Source organism: Carcharhinus amblyrhynchos, chromosome 26 (assembly GCF_965287045.1).
Source record: "Carcharhinus amblyrhynchos chromosome 26, sCarAmb.v2.hapA, whole genome shotgun sequence".
NCBI lineage: Eukaryota > Metazoa > Chordata > Chondrichthyes > Carcharhiniformes > Carcharhinidae > Carcharhinus > Carcharhinus amblyrhynchos.
In genome coordinates, this window is record NC_137349.1 from 15048442 (window position 1) to 15062034 (window position 13593).

A 13593-nucleotide genomic window follows, 5' to 3' on the forward strand; every position below is an offset into this window, starting at 1 on the left:
TACGCCCCTGACAACTTGTACACCTCAATCAAGTCACCCCTCTGCTACAATGAAAACAACCCTAGCCAGTCCAACCTCTCTTCATAACTCAAATGTTCCATCCCAGGCAGCATCCTGGTGAATCTCCTCTGCACCCCCTCCAGTGCAATCAGATCCTTCCTATAATGTGGCAACCAGAACTGCACACACGGCTCAAGCTGTGGCCTCATCAAAATTCTATACAACCCCAACATGAGTTCCCTGCTTTTGTAATCTATGCCTTAATTGATAAAGCCAAGTGTCCCTTATGCCTTTTTCACCATCATATTCATATGCCTTTCTGTCTTCAGAGACCTGTGGACAAACACACCAAGGTCCCTTTGTTCCACAGAGCTTCCTAGTGTCCTACCATTCATTGCGCACTTTCTTGTCAAATTACTCGTCCAACGTGTGTCACCGCACACTTCTTAGGGTTAAATTCCTTCTATCACTTATCCACCCATTTGACCATTCTGTCTATAACTTCCTGTAGCCCAAGGCACTCCGCCTTACTGTTAACCACCCATCCAATCATTGTGTCATCTACAAACTTATTAATCATACATCCCCACGTTGACATCAATGTCATTTATATAAATGACGAATCATAGGAAGCCCAACACAGATCCCTGTGGTACGCCACTGGACACTGGCTTCCAGTCACTAAAGCAGCCTTCTGTCATCAGCCCCTGTCTCCTACAATTGAGCCAATTTTGAATTCACTTTATCAAATTACTTTGTGTCACATGTGAATTTACCTTCTTTACAAGTCTCCCATGTGAGACATGCCAAAGGCTTTCCTGAAATCCATACAAACTACATCGACTGCACTAACCTCGGCTACACACCTGATTACCTCCTCAAAAAATTCAATCAAATTTGTGAGGCGTAACCTCCCTCTGACGAAGCCATGCTGAGTATCCCTGACCAAGCTTTGCCTCTCCAACTGGAGATAGATGCTGCCCTTCAGAAGTATCTCCAGTAGTTTCCCTACTTGTTCGCTGGAGCGGGCGGAGTGAAGGTCGCACAGAGTAAGGTAAGAAATTACCTTTAAAAAACATTTTCGCGGGCTCAGTAGCGTTTTCGGATTTAAAACTACAAAGGAAGTGGGTCGCGGGGATTTGTGGGAAGGGTTTTTTTTTAAACCGCGCAAGGTTTAAAAGGAGGCCTGCTGTAGACAGTGGGCAGCGTCGGACTGGGCAGCGGAGTGAGAGGGAAGCAGAGTGAGCTGTAAGGGCTTAGGATCAAAGGGCTTGGGAGAAAAGGGCCAGGTAAGTTTGACTTGTTAACTGTGTTCAGTAATTACTAAGGGACAATAATGGAGGGGCATGTGATGTGCTGTTTCTGTATGATGTGGGAGCTGGTGGACCCCAAGGTCCTTCCCAGTGACCATGTCTGCAGTAAGTGTTCGTTGCTGGAGGAGCTCCAGCTCAAAGTAGATGAGCTGGCCTCTGAGCTTCAGACACTGAGGCTCATCAGGGGGAGGGAGTGTACCAAAGATAATGGGGTGCAAGAGACATCCACACCCCCTAGACTGGCTCACACTAAGGGTCAGGAACAAGAGGGGGCTGCTGGGGGGAGGAAGGGTGAGAGGAAGGAGGGGGGAGTGGGGAGGAAGGAGGGGGGGACCCAAATGCCTCAGCCTCTCAATCTATACAACAGGTTTGAGGTTCTTGCTCCTGTTGTGGACAAGAATGAGGGCTGTAAGGTTGAGAAGCAAACTGCCCACGGTACAGTGATGCAGACACAGGACAAAGACAAAGAGGAAGAGGTAAAGAGGAATGTAGTGGTAATTGGGGATAATGTAGTTAGGGTATAGACACTGTCTTTTGTCATAATGATAAAGAACACAGAAGGGTGTGTTGTCTGCCTGGTGTTCAGGTCCATGTTGTCTCATCTGGGCTGCAGAGGAACCTGGAGTGGGAGGGTGAGAATCCGGTCGTTGTGGTTCATGTGGGTGCCGACGACATAGGCAAATTGGGGACTAAGGATCTGCAGAGGGAGTATGAAAAGCTGGGAATGGAATTAAAAAGCAGAACCGACAAGGTGGTTATCTCTGGATTACTACCTGAGCCGTGTGCAGATGGGCGTAGGGTAGATAGGATTAAAGAGATGAATGGGTGGCTCAGGGATTGGTGTGGGAGGAATGGGTTTGAATTTATGGGGCATTGGCACCAGTATTGGGGCAGATGGAACCTGTTCAGATGGGATGGTGTTGGTCTGAACCGTGCTGGGACCAGAGTCCTGGCAAATCGTATAACTAGGACTGTAGATAGGGCTTTAAACTAATTGGGGGGGTGGGGCGGGGGGGGGGGTTGTGGGGGAGGGGGGGTGGGGTGGGAGTGGGGGGGGGGGGTGTGGGGGAGGGGGGGGTGGGGTGGGAGGTGTGGGGGAGGGGGGGGTGGGGTGGGGGGGTGGGGTGGGGGGTGTGGGGGGGGAGTGGGGGGGGTGGGAGGTGTGGGGGAGGGGGGGTGGGGTGGGGGGTGTGGGGGGGGGGGTGGCGGGGGGGGGAGGAGGGTGCAAGGGTAGGTGAAATTACAGTGCCTAAAGTAAAAGAGAAGGTACAGGTACAGGAAGAGGTCAAGGATGTTCCAATAATAAAGGGAGTAGGAGGCATGAGAAAGGTTGGTAGCGTTCCTTCAAATAGGGTCCTGATAAAGGCTGGGATGAAGACACTTTATCTGAATGCACGAAGCATTCGGAACAAAGTGAATGAGCTGGTGGCGCAGATCAGCACAAATGGATATGATCTGGTGGCCATTACGGAAACGTGGTTGCAGGGTGACAGGGACTGGGAGCTGAATGTCCAGGGGTATCAAGTGTTTAGGAAGGATAGGCGGGAGGGAAAAGGGGGAGGGGTAGCTCTGCTGATTAAGGATGGTATCAGGGTGGTAGTAAGGGAAGATATAGGCGCCAAAGAGCAGAACGTGGAATCGTTGTGGGTGGAGATAAGGAACAGCAAGGGGAGGAAGACGCTGGTGTCTATAGGCCCCCAAATAATGACCTGGAGGTGGGACGGGCTGTAAACACGCAAATAAATGATGCGTGCAGAAATGGAACGGCGATAATTATGGGGGATTTCAATCTACATATTGATTGGTCGACCCATGTTGGACGCGGTGGGCTTGAGGAAGAGTTCTTGGAATGCTGCGGGGATAGTTTCCTTGAACAGTGTGTGCTGGAGCCGACGAGGGAGCGAGCTATCTTAGATCTGGTGTTATGTAATGAGGCAAGTAGAATTAGGGACCTTGTTGTGAGGGATCCTCTTGGGAAGAGTGATCATTGTATGGTTGAGTTTTTGATGCAGATGGAGGATGAGAACGTAGGATCCCGGACCTGTGTCCTCTGTTTGAACAGAGGGGAGTACGATAGGATGAGAGAGGAATTGGCAAATGTAGATTGGGGGCGCGGATTGGTCAGTAGGACTGCTGAGGAACAGTGGAGGATCTTTAAGGAGGATCTTTCTTGGTGCTCAGCAGAAATTTATTCCGATGGTAAAGAAGGATCGTAGGAGAAGAGATAATCAGCCGTGGATAACGAAGGAAATAAAGGAGAGTATTAAATTAAAAGCTGATGCGTTTAGAGTGGCTAAAAGTAGCGGGTGAGTAGAGGATTAGGAGAGGTTTAAAAATCAACAAAGAATGACGAAGAAGTTGGTAAAGGAAGGATAGACTATGAAGCTAAACTAGCGCTAAATATAAAAAAGGATAGTAAGAGTTTTTATAAATATATAAAGAGGAGGAGGCTGGCTAGGGTGAATGTTGGACCATTAGAGGATGAGAGGGGGGATTTAGTGGTGGGGGATGAGGAAATGGCTGAGGCCTTAAATAAGTTTTTTGCTTCGGTCTTCATGGAGGAGGACGCGAATAGTTTGCCGGGCATTAAAGATAGAAGGATGGTAGGAGTTGAGGGCGTGAATGCGATCACTGTCACTAGAGAGGTAGTGCTCGATAGACTAGTGGGACTGATGGTGGACAAGTCCCCAGGACCGGATGGAATGCATCCCAGGGTTCTGAAGGAAATGGCAGAGGTGATAGTAGATGCCTTAGTGATTATTTTCCAAACCTCGCTGGATTCCGGGGAAGTGCCAGAAGATTGGAAAACGGCTAATGTTACGCTGCTGTTTAAAAAGGGTAGCAGCCAAAAGGCAGGGAATTATAGGCCGGTTAGTTTAATGTCTGTTGTAGGAAAAATGCTTGAATCCGTCATCAAAGAAGAAATAGCGAGGCACCTTGAGAAGAATTGTTTGATAGAGCAGACGCAGCACGGATTCGTTAAGGGGAAGTCGTGTCTGACGAATTTATTGGAATTTTGTGAGGATGTGTCTAGTGCGGTGGACGGAGGGGAACCGGTGGATGTGGTGTTTCTCGATTTTCAGAAGGCGTTTGATAAGGTGCTGCACAAAAGGTTGTTACAGAAGGTTAGGGGGCATGGAGTTGGGGGTAAGGTGTTAGCGTGGATAGAGGATTGGCTGTCAAATAGGAGGCAGAGAGTAGGTGTCAATGGGTGCTATTTGGATTGGCGGTTGGTGACTAGTGGAGTGCCCCAGGGATCGGTGCTGGGGCCTCAGCTATTTACCATTTATATAGATGATCTGGAGGAGGGAGCTGAGTGTAAGGTGTCAAAGTTTGCTGATGACACAAAGATAAGTGGAAAAGCAAATTGTGCAGAGGGTGTAGAAAGTCTGCAGAGGGATCTAGATAGGCTAAGCGAGTGGGCGAGGACCTGGCAAATGGAATACAGTGTTGGTAAGTGTGAGGTTATCCACTTTGGCAGGAATAATAGTAGGAGGGACTATTATTTAAAGGGCGAAAAGCTGCAGCATGCTACAGTGCAGAGGGACCTGGGGGTCCTTGTGCATGAGTCACAAAAACCCAACCTGCAGGTGCAGCAGGTGATCAGGAAGGTGAATGGGATGCTGGCCTTCATAGCGAGGGGGATTGAATATAAGAGTAGGGAGGTCTTGCTGCAACTGTACAGGGCACTGGTGAGGCCGCAGCTGGAGTACTGTGTGCAGTTTTGGTCGCCGCACTTGCGCAAGGATATTTTGGCCTTGGAGGGAGTGCAGAGGAGGTTCACTAGGCTGATACCGGAGTTGAGCTATGAAGAGAGGCTGAATAGACTGGGCTTGTACTCATTGGAGTTTAGAAGGATGAGGGGGGATCTTATTGAGACGTATAAGATGATGAAGGGGATGGATTGGGTAGAGGTTGAGAGGTTCTTCCCGTTCAGAAAGGACAGCAGGACTAGAGGGCACAGCCTCAAGACAAGGGGGGGACAGTTTAGAACGGAGTTGAGGAGGAACTTCTTCACTGAAAGGGTGGTGAATCTCTGGAATTCTCTGCCCGTTGAAGTGGTGGAGGCTACCTCGCTAAATATATTTAAGACACGGGTAGATAGGTTTTAGGTAGGCAAGGGGATTAAGGGTTATGGGGAAAAAATGGGAAAGTGGAACTGAGCCACTTCAGATCAGCCATGATCTTACTGAATGGCGGGACAGGCTCGAGGGGCTAGATGGCCTACTCCTGCTCCTATTTCTTATGTTCTTATGTACCACTGACGTGAGACTCGCTGGTCTGTATTTCCCTGGTTTATTTCCACAACCCTCCTTAAGTAGCAGAACCACATTAGCTGGTCTCCAGTGGCCAGAGATGAATTGAAAATTTGGGTCAGAGATCCTGCAGTATCCTTCCTTGCCTCCCACAGCAGCCTAGGGCACAGTTCATCTGGACCTTGAGATTTATCCACATTTAAAGATGCCAACACCTCCAATACCTCGCCCTTCCCTATGTCAGTTTGCTCAAGAACCTCACAGTCTCTCTCCCTGAATTCCGTACCATCATCCTCGTTCTCTTGGGTGAAGATGGATTCATTCAACACTCTACCAATGTCCTCTGGTACCACCCATAGATTGCCCCCTTGGTCCCTAATGGCCCCTACTCTTTCCTTTGTTATCCTCTTCCCTGTGATTTACTGATAGAATATCTTGGGATTTTCCCCACTTTTCACAGCCAGAGCTCTCATTTCCCCCTTTGCTTTCCTAATTGCTTTCTTAAGCGCCACCCTGCATTTTCTAAACCTCAATAATGCCTCGGCTGATTTGCTCCCCTTGTACCTGCTAAAAGCCTTTCTTTTCCTTCTCATTGTACCATGAATATCTCTGGCCATCCATTGTTCCCTGGGCTTGTTATTCCTACCTCTCACCCTGGAGGGGACATGCTGGGCTTGCCTTTTCCTTTATGAATGCTCTCCATTGCTCTCCTGTAGGTTTTCCCGTTAGTAGCTGTTCCCAGTCTACCTTGGCCAGATCCTGTCTTATTTTACTTAAATCCACTCTCCCCCAGTCCAAAACTTCTCTTTGCAACTTTGCTATTTCCTTGTCCATGTCAAGAAATGTGTACAGGATAATTTTTTAAATCAGTATGTGGAGGGCCCAACAAGGGAGGGAGCTGTTCTGGAGCTGATTCTGGGGAATGAAGCCAGACAAGTGGTTGAGGTGATGGTGGGGGAGCATTTTAGTGATAGTGATCACAACAAGTTACAATTTAAGCACGTTACAGACAAGGAAATCGATCAGTTGCAAAAAACCTTTTGGACTGGGGGAGAGTGGATTTTAATAAAATAGGACAGGATCTGGCAAAGGTAGACTGGGAACAGCTACTAGTGGGCAAATCTACAGAAGAGCAGTGGGGGGATTCAAAAAGGGAATGGGAGGGTGCAGGTTCAGCATGTTCCCTATAGGGTGATGGGTAGGAATAACAAGTCCAGAGAACCATATACTACATACAGCAGAGGTCCCAGCACTGATCACTGCGGAACACCGCTAGTTACAGACCTCCATTCTGAAAAGCACCCAGTTCTGTATCCATTTGGCAACCAGCTGGAGTTTTCATTGATGTTGAGATGTTGTGAAGAATTGAATGGTGACCATTTGCTTTCAGCCTATTGATCACCTCGATGGGTCACATCAAACTGACTGACTTTGGGCTGTCAAGAATTGGACTGATGAACATGACAACGAACCTGTACGAGGATCACATTGAGAAGGACACCCGGGAGTTCATTGATAAACAGGTGAGTGAGAGTGAGTGGCTCAAACTGGTGGGGTCAGTGGGTGGGTGGCTGCAGGGTGGATTGGGAGGATCAGTGAGTGCAGGGGTTTGAAGGAGCTTCAGATGGTGCTGTGGTTGGTGAAAGGAGACCTTGGAGGGCGGGACTCAGAGGGCAGAGGTCAGGGAGCAATGAGCAGGATTGGGTTAATGGACAGAATGGATAATAGTGGGTATTTGTGGGTGTAGGGGTCAAAGGATGTAATGGGATGAAGATTTGGATGGTCAAAGGGGAGCGGGGGGTGGGGGCAAAGTGGGGTGGTGGGGGGAGGGTTTATACTCTGGCCACGATCTTAATGACCTCGTCCCTCCTGGCTTTCGGCAAGGGAAAAATCAGATGGCGGCAAAACATCAGGTGGGTGTCTGGTTTCACGCTTCCCCTGACCTAACTGGCTCTGTATTCCCGGTGAAATATTCTTTGTGGCCATTCTGGCTAAAAAGCCGATCTAAATATTAATGACATGCTTTGCATATTATTAACGAACCCTGGATACTACTGTCCAGCTTCTCTTACCTTTACCCCCTTACTGGCCGACATTCTCCCCAACCACAATCACGTACAGTCCCCAAAAACAGGTCCCAGATGTGGTGGCCTCTCCAGAGGGATCAGAGGCCAGTAAGAACCCCCCCTCCCCCCCAGGTGGCTGGGGCAGCGCTGGGCAGTGTCCGTGGTCCATCATGATCGTGCCAGGGCAGTGGCAAGGAGACGGAGTCTCTGAAATACCACTGTTTGCTCACTCGGTTGGCATGTAGAATTTCTTTGTGAAATTCCGCCACCTGTAAAGTTTAAAATAAAGTTTATCTATTCGTCACAAGCATATTTGGAGATCTGGTGAATGCAAGTCAGTCTGAACAGTTTTTATGTTTCTGACAGGTTTGTGGGACCCCGGAATATATCGCCCCAGAAGTGATCCTCAGGCAGGGATATGGCAAGCCTGTGGACTGGTGGGCTATGGGAGTTGTTCTATTTGAATTCCTGGTTGGATGTGTTCCATTCTTTGGGGAGACACCGGAAGAACTTTTTGGACAAGTGGTCAGCGGTATGTTGCATTGGCGAGTGAAGTGGTGTGAGGGCGAATGGGTGCTGAGGTGGGGGTGGGAGAGCCAGTGGGGGAGTGGGCAGTGGGGTGATGGGGGAGGTGTAGTGGGGGGGAGTGAAACAGAAAGTGAGCTGAAGGGTAAACTGAATCAATATTTCACTTTATTCATGGGATGTAGTGTCGCTGGCTGGACCCATCCTGAATTTACCCTGAGAAGGTGCTTGTGATTTGCCAAATAATACGCTTGGGCCAGTAGATCGGGGGAAAGTTTGGAGCTGTGATAGGGACTGCTGGGTGCAGAGGTGGTTGTTTCAAAGACCCATCGCGGTGCTGCATTCAAAAACTAAATCGCTCCAGCTTTTACCCATCACAGCCCTCACCCACGCATACTCCATGCTCCATCCTTGTCATTTCGTTAGCACCCATCCCTATGGCCTCTCGTGCCCCTATACCAATCTATTAATGGATTTCGGGGCTCTCAGCCAAGTCTTGTTATGTATCACAAAAACAGAAAATGCTAGAAAATCTCAGCACGTCTGACAGCTTTTGTGGAGAGAGAAGAGAGCCAACATTTTGAGTCTAAGTAAAACTCAAAATGTTAACTCTAATTTCTCTTCACAGATGCGATCAGACCGGTCGTGATTTTCTAGCATTTTCTATTTTTGTTTCAGATTCCAACATCTGCAGTCATTTGCTTTTGTCTTATTATGTATGCTTAGCTGAGAGCGAGATGAAAACACTTGACCTCCCCAGAGAATATCTTCTTCAGTTGACAGTTCAGGCTTCCAGATCCCTGCTGTCAATTTCACAATCTTTACTTACATGAGAAAAAGGAGGAAGTATACTCTGGGGGCAATTCTCCCAAAAAATTCCAAGTGTCGAATTCACGTAAAAACCAGTAAATCTCGCTGCTTTTCTCAGTGGGAGTTTCAAACTGAATCTCTTACATTCTGTGCTGCAGAGTGCCCTAGCGTGAATCATGCTGAAAATCAGTGGAGGGGCATGTTCCCACTGGAGAGGCCGGTAGCGTAGCGCTGTGTGCGCCACTGCGCACGCGCCAACCTGTCAGCTCCAAGATTGGCATATGGGCAGTTGTCCCACTCTGCCGGCCTCCTGATCGCTGGCCAGCCCCGCGATCCCGACATCGTTGGCTGCATGACCCCCACATGGCCCGATCACTGGCCTCCCAAATATGCCCAGGCCTGGCCCCGCCTTCCCCCCACCCATCCCTTATCAATCATATGCCCCACCTGATTTTCCCTCTGGCCCCCAGTGTCGACCCTCCCCCGCAGTGCTGACCCATCCCCAAGCAGGTGCCCCTCCCCACCGCGATAGCCAGCTCCGATCACTAGCCTCCCTCTGCCCCCACCGATCCCGACTACAGAGTGACAGCAGGACTCCCTACCCCCACCAATCACCACCCATTAGGTTCCACCCCCTTGGCACTGCCCCCTGCCTGGTGGGCATGCTGAGGGCCCAGGGTGGTACTGCCAATGTGTCAACACCCGGGGGGGCAGTCATCCCCAGCACCTGACCGTCTGGGCCTCCTCAATTCCCCCTTCTTCACTTCAGCAGGGTCAGGCTGCCAGCTCCCCATGAGTGGACAGCTACTGTAAACCCGGCTGGAGTGAGCCATTCCTGGCGGGGTGGGGATGGGGTGGTGGTCAGAATGGGGCTTGTGGGGCGGGGGGCAGGAGGGGATGGGGTGGTGGTCGGGTTGGGGCTTGTGGAGGGGGGATGGGGTAGGGTGTGGGAGCTAGCAGACTTGGGGATTTCCGTCCTTGCTAATGCTGTTGAAATTGAATGCAAGTCGGGGGTTAAATAATTTATTCAGCGTTGTGCCAATTTTCGGAAATTTGGAGCTGGGAGACACACTCCGGGCCGGGCGCACAGCACGGATCCCAGGAATCAGGCGCCGTTTGAATCTCCTGGCCCACTGCACTAAAACATCAGCGCAGCGGGATGGGAGAATTGCCCCCGTTGGGTTTAGGCAATCAGGTTCAAGTGAAAGCCTCAATGACTGTAAACCATGTAAGAGGCACTGCAGGAGGAAACCAGGCAAAAAGAGGGCACGAGACAGATCTAGCAGGTAGGATTAAAGAAACTCCCAAGAGGTGCTATACCTATTTAAAGAGTAAAAGGCTGGCTAGAGAGAAAATAGTTCCTCTTAAAGAACAGCATTACGGTCCGTGTGTGGAGACACAGGGGATGGGAGATTTTAAATGAATATTTCTCCTCCCTGATCAAGCGCATCCTCGGATCTTGTGGGAGGCTCGGGAAGAAATTACAGAGGTCCTTGCAGAGATATTTGCTTCATCTATTTCCATTGGCGAAGTTCCAGAAGACTGGAGGGTGGATAATATTGTTCTGCTGTTTAAGAAGCATGGCAAAGGCAAGGCAGGGAATTACAGGCTGGTGACCCTTTTTTTTATATTAGATGTAGTTCTTGCAGCTAAAGGGATCAAGCCATATGCGAGGAAGGGGGGTGGTTCAAGATATTGAATTCGATGATCAGCCATCAGCAAGATGAATGACAGAGCAGGCTCAAGGGGCCAAACGGCCTACTCCTGCTACTAATTTCTATGTTTCTCCATCAGTGGTGGGTAAGTTACTGCAGTGCATTCGAAGGCACAGGATCTACCATAGAGTCATAGAGGTTTACAGCATAGTAACAGGCCCTTTGGCACAACTTGTCCATGCCACTCTTACTTTTTTTTAAAAACCCCTAAGCTAATCCCAATTGCCCACATTTGACCTATATCCCTCTATACCCATTGTACCCAGAGCTAGATAGGTTCTTGATCAATAAGGAGATCAAGGGTTACAGGGAGAAGACAGGAGAATGGGGATAAGAATCATATCAACCATGATATCTCGATGGGCTGAATGGCCTAATTCTGCTCCTATATCTTATGGTCCTATTGTCTATATGCAGATTTTTAAGGATAATACGAAATCTATCAAATACCCTCATGTTCACAGTACACAGTCCATATAACCCATTAGTGAAAAGTGGTTGGGCGCCCCATACTCTGAAACCAAGTGGCTGATGCTATCCAAAACGTTTTTGACAGATTTCTCATCAATTCCACACACACACACACACACACACACACACCCCAGTTGTCACTCTGTGAGCCAACTGGTTTCACTGGAACTTTGACACAAGGGTTCCTAAAGGTCCTCCCTCAAAGAACACACCTTGGAATCTTCTGGCAAATGATGCATTCTCTCAGATGATATCACCAAGGATCCACCTCCAGTGTTTTAACCTCTCTTTCAGTATTCCTCAGAATAGTGGAGCATCATGTTCAAGTTTCCTTTCCACACAATCCCTCAGATACCCAGATAAGGCAAAAGAACACCGATGCTTCACAGGCCATATTAAGCTATCACCAACCTTTGGGTCACTTTGGATATCTGGCCCACTTTGTTTTCTGTTTGCCTCCTACAACTTTGCAGTTTTGAAATCTCTCTGCTCATCACCCTTCACTTTACTGAACAGAGCCTCACCCAGATTCCTGTTCTTTGTTTCTTTGACTTTATCACTTGTGCATGTTTCCCTTTTTATTACCTCCCTTTTCAAACACTCCCCTCCTGTCCATATGACGTCCAAAACTTGAGCTTTATTGATGTCACTGCCTCAAACAAGTTCCTCTGAACACCAGCTTTCTCAAGCTCGCTGTCTATGAGGCATGTAACATTTGTCTGAGTTCTTTCATTTCAGATGTTTTCATCTGAGCTTTGTCACGCTCCTTGATGGCCCGGCTTTCACAACTGGACATTGTCACTGGCCACACGTGGCTTTCGGAAGATGAATCTGCGAGATTGTTCAGGCACTGACCTTTATTTGGTGCAATACGTTGGACAATTGTTTGTCATTTTTATTACATTTACTCCTTGCCCTTCTGAATTAACCTTTGTTTTGTAGCAAATTGAAAAGTTATAGTATTACAGAGTCATAAAGGTTTACGGCATGAAAACAGGTCTTTTGGCCCAACTTGTCCATGCCACCCATGGTTTATAATATTGTCTTATTGCTGTTATTAAAGTTTATAATATTCTGAATTCTGCTGAGGTTGTAATGTGGACATTACGTTTGATTTCATCTTTGATTTTCTGAGTTCGGAAACAGCCTTCTCTTATTTCAACAAATCTTTCAAAATACAGCGGTAATAGAAAAAGAATGTTTCGCTTTGAGGTTTGAAGTTTGTGATCCAATAGTTGTGGACCCCTGGATAGTGAATGTGAGCTTGAATTTGGTAGTAATGGTGGCCAATGCCAATTGATTGGGTCCTGAATAAGATAATGTGGGCATGAGGCATAGCCAGGAGAAAATAAATGAAACCCAATTCTTGGTGTCTTGTAGATGAAATCATCTGGCCAGAAGGAGAGGAAATTCTCCCCCTTGAAGCCCAGGATCTCATCAGTAGCTTGCTGAGACAGAATCCTCGCGATCGCCTGGGAACTGGTAAGAATTCACCATTCATGTTTCAGAACAACTCAAAGGCTTTGCCAATTTCTGAAAATGCTTGGAGTTTGTGACAAGATGCTGAAGTCTGTCCCACAAACCCTCCCTGTGACCCTTGAGTGACCTTTCCCTGCCCTTTGGCCATTGCACAAATGTTGGCGATTTGCCCAAATGTCCTGGTTCCCTAGTTAAATTCCAGTATATTACTGAGTGAAAGGGGAGGGGGCTGGGCGGGGGATGAGTGAGGATTGGGGGGTGTGGGGATGGGCGTGTACTGGATGTGGATCGGGGATAGGGGTTGGGCAGGGGGTGAGTGAGGGTTGGGAGTTAGGGATGGGTGCAGGCTAGGTGAGGGTCATGGGGCGAGTGAGTGACATTGGGGATGGGGGATGGGTCCAGGCTGGGTGACAGTTGGGGGCTGGGCGGGGAGGGTGAGTGAATGCTGGGGGTGGGGTATGGGTGCAGGCTGGGTGAGGGTCAGGGGTGGGGGCTGAGGGGGTGAGTAAGGATTGGGTGGGTGGGGGGGTGGGTGTGGGCTGGGTGAGTAAGGGTTGGGGGTTAGGGATGGTGTGGGCTAGGTGAGGGTCGGGGTGGGGGCTGGGTGCTGGGTGGGTGTGAGTGAGGGATGGGGGATGGGTGAGGGTTGGGAGTGGGGGCTGGGCAGGGAGATGAGTGAGGGTTGGGGTAGGGGCTGGATTGGTTGGAGGGATTTCATCATCTCTCTGTACGATTTGTGTTTTCTGGATGCAGGCGGGGCGCTGGAAGTGAAACAACACAACTTCTTTGCTCAGCTGGACTGGAACGGATTGCTGCGTCAGAAAGCTGAGTTTATCCCTCAGCTTCAGTCAGAAGACGACACCAGTTACTTTGACAGTGAGTACAAACACAGAAGCTCAAAACGCTCGGAACGAGAGGCGTTATTCAGTCATTACTCCCAGGGAAATGTTAGTAAGCT

General features: G+C 48.9%; 1 protein-coding gene across 1 annotated transcript in view; it reads left to right on the forward strand.

Moving 5' to 3' along the window:
• LOC145358818 (microtubule-associated serine/threonine-protein kinase 3-like) overlaps nt 1-13593 on the forward strand; it is an 85406-nt gene that overhangs the window by 45563 nt on the left and 26250 nt on the right. Inside the window, exons 14-17 of the mRNA XM_080213130.1 lie at nt 6960-7092; nt 8002-8167; nt 12537-12638; nt 13389-13511. Of these exons, the coding sequence (XP_080069256.1) occupies nt 6960-7092; nt 8002-8167; nt 12537-12638; nt 13389-13511 (524 nt within the window). The remainder of the gene's footprint in view (nt 1-6959; nt 7093-8001; nt 8168-12536; nt 12639-13388; nt 13512-13593) is intronic.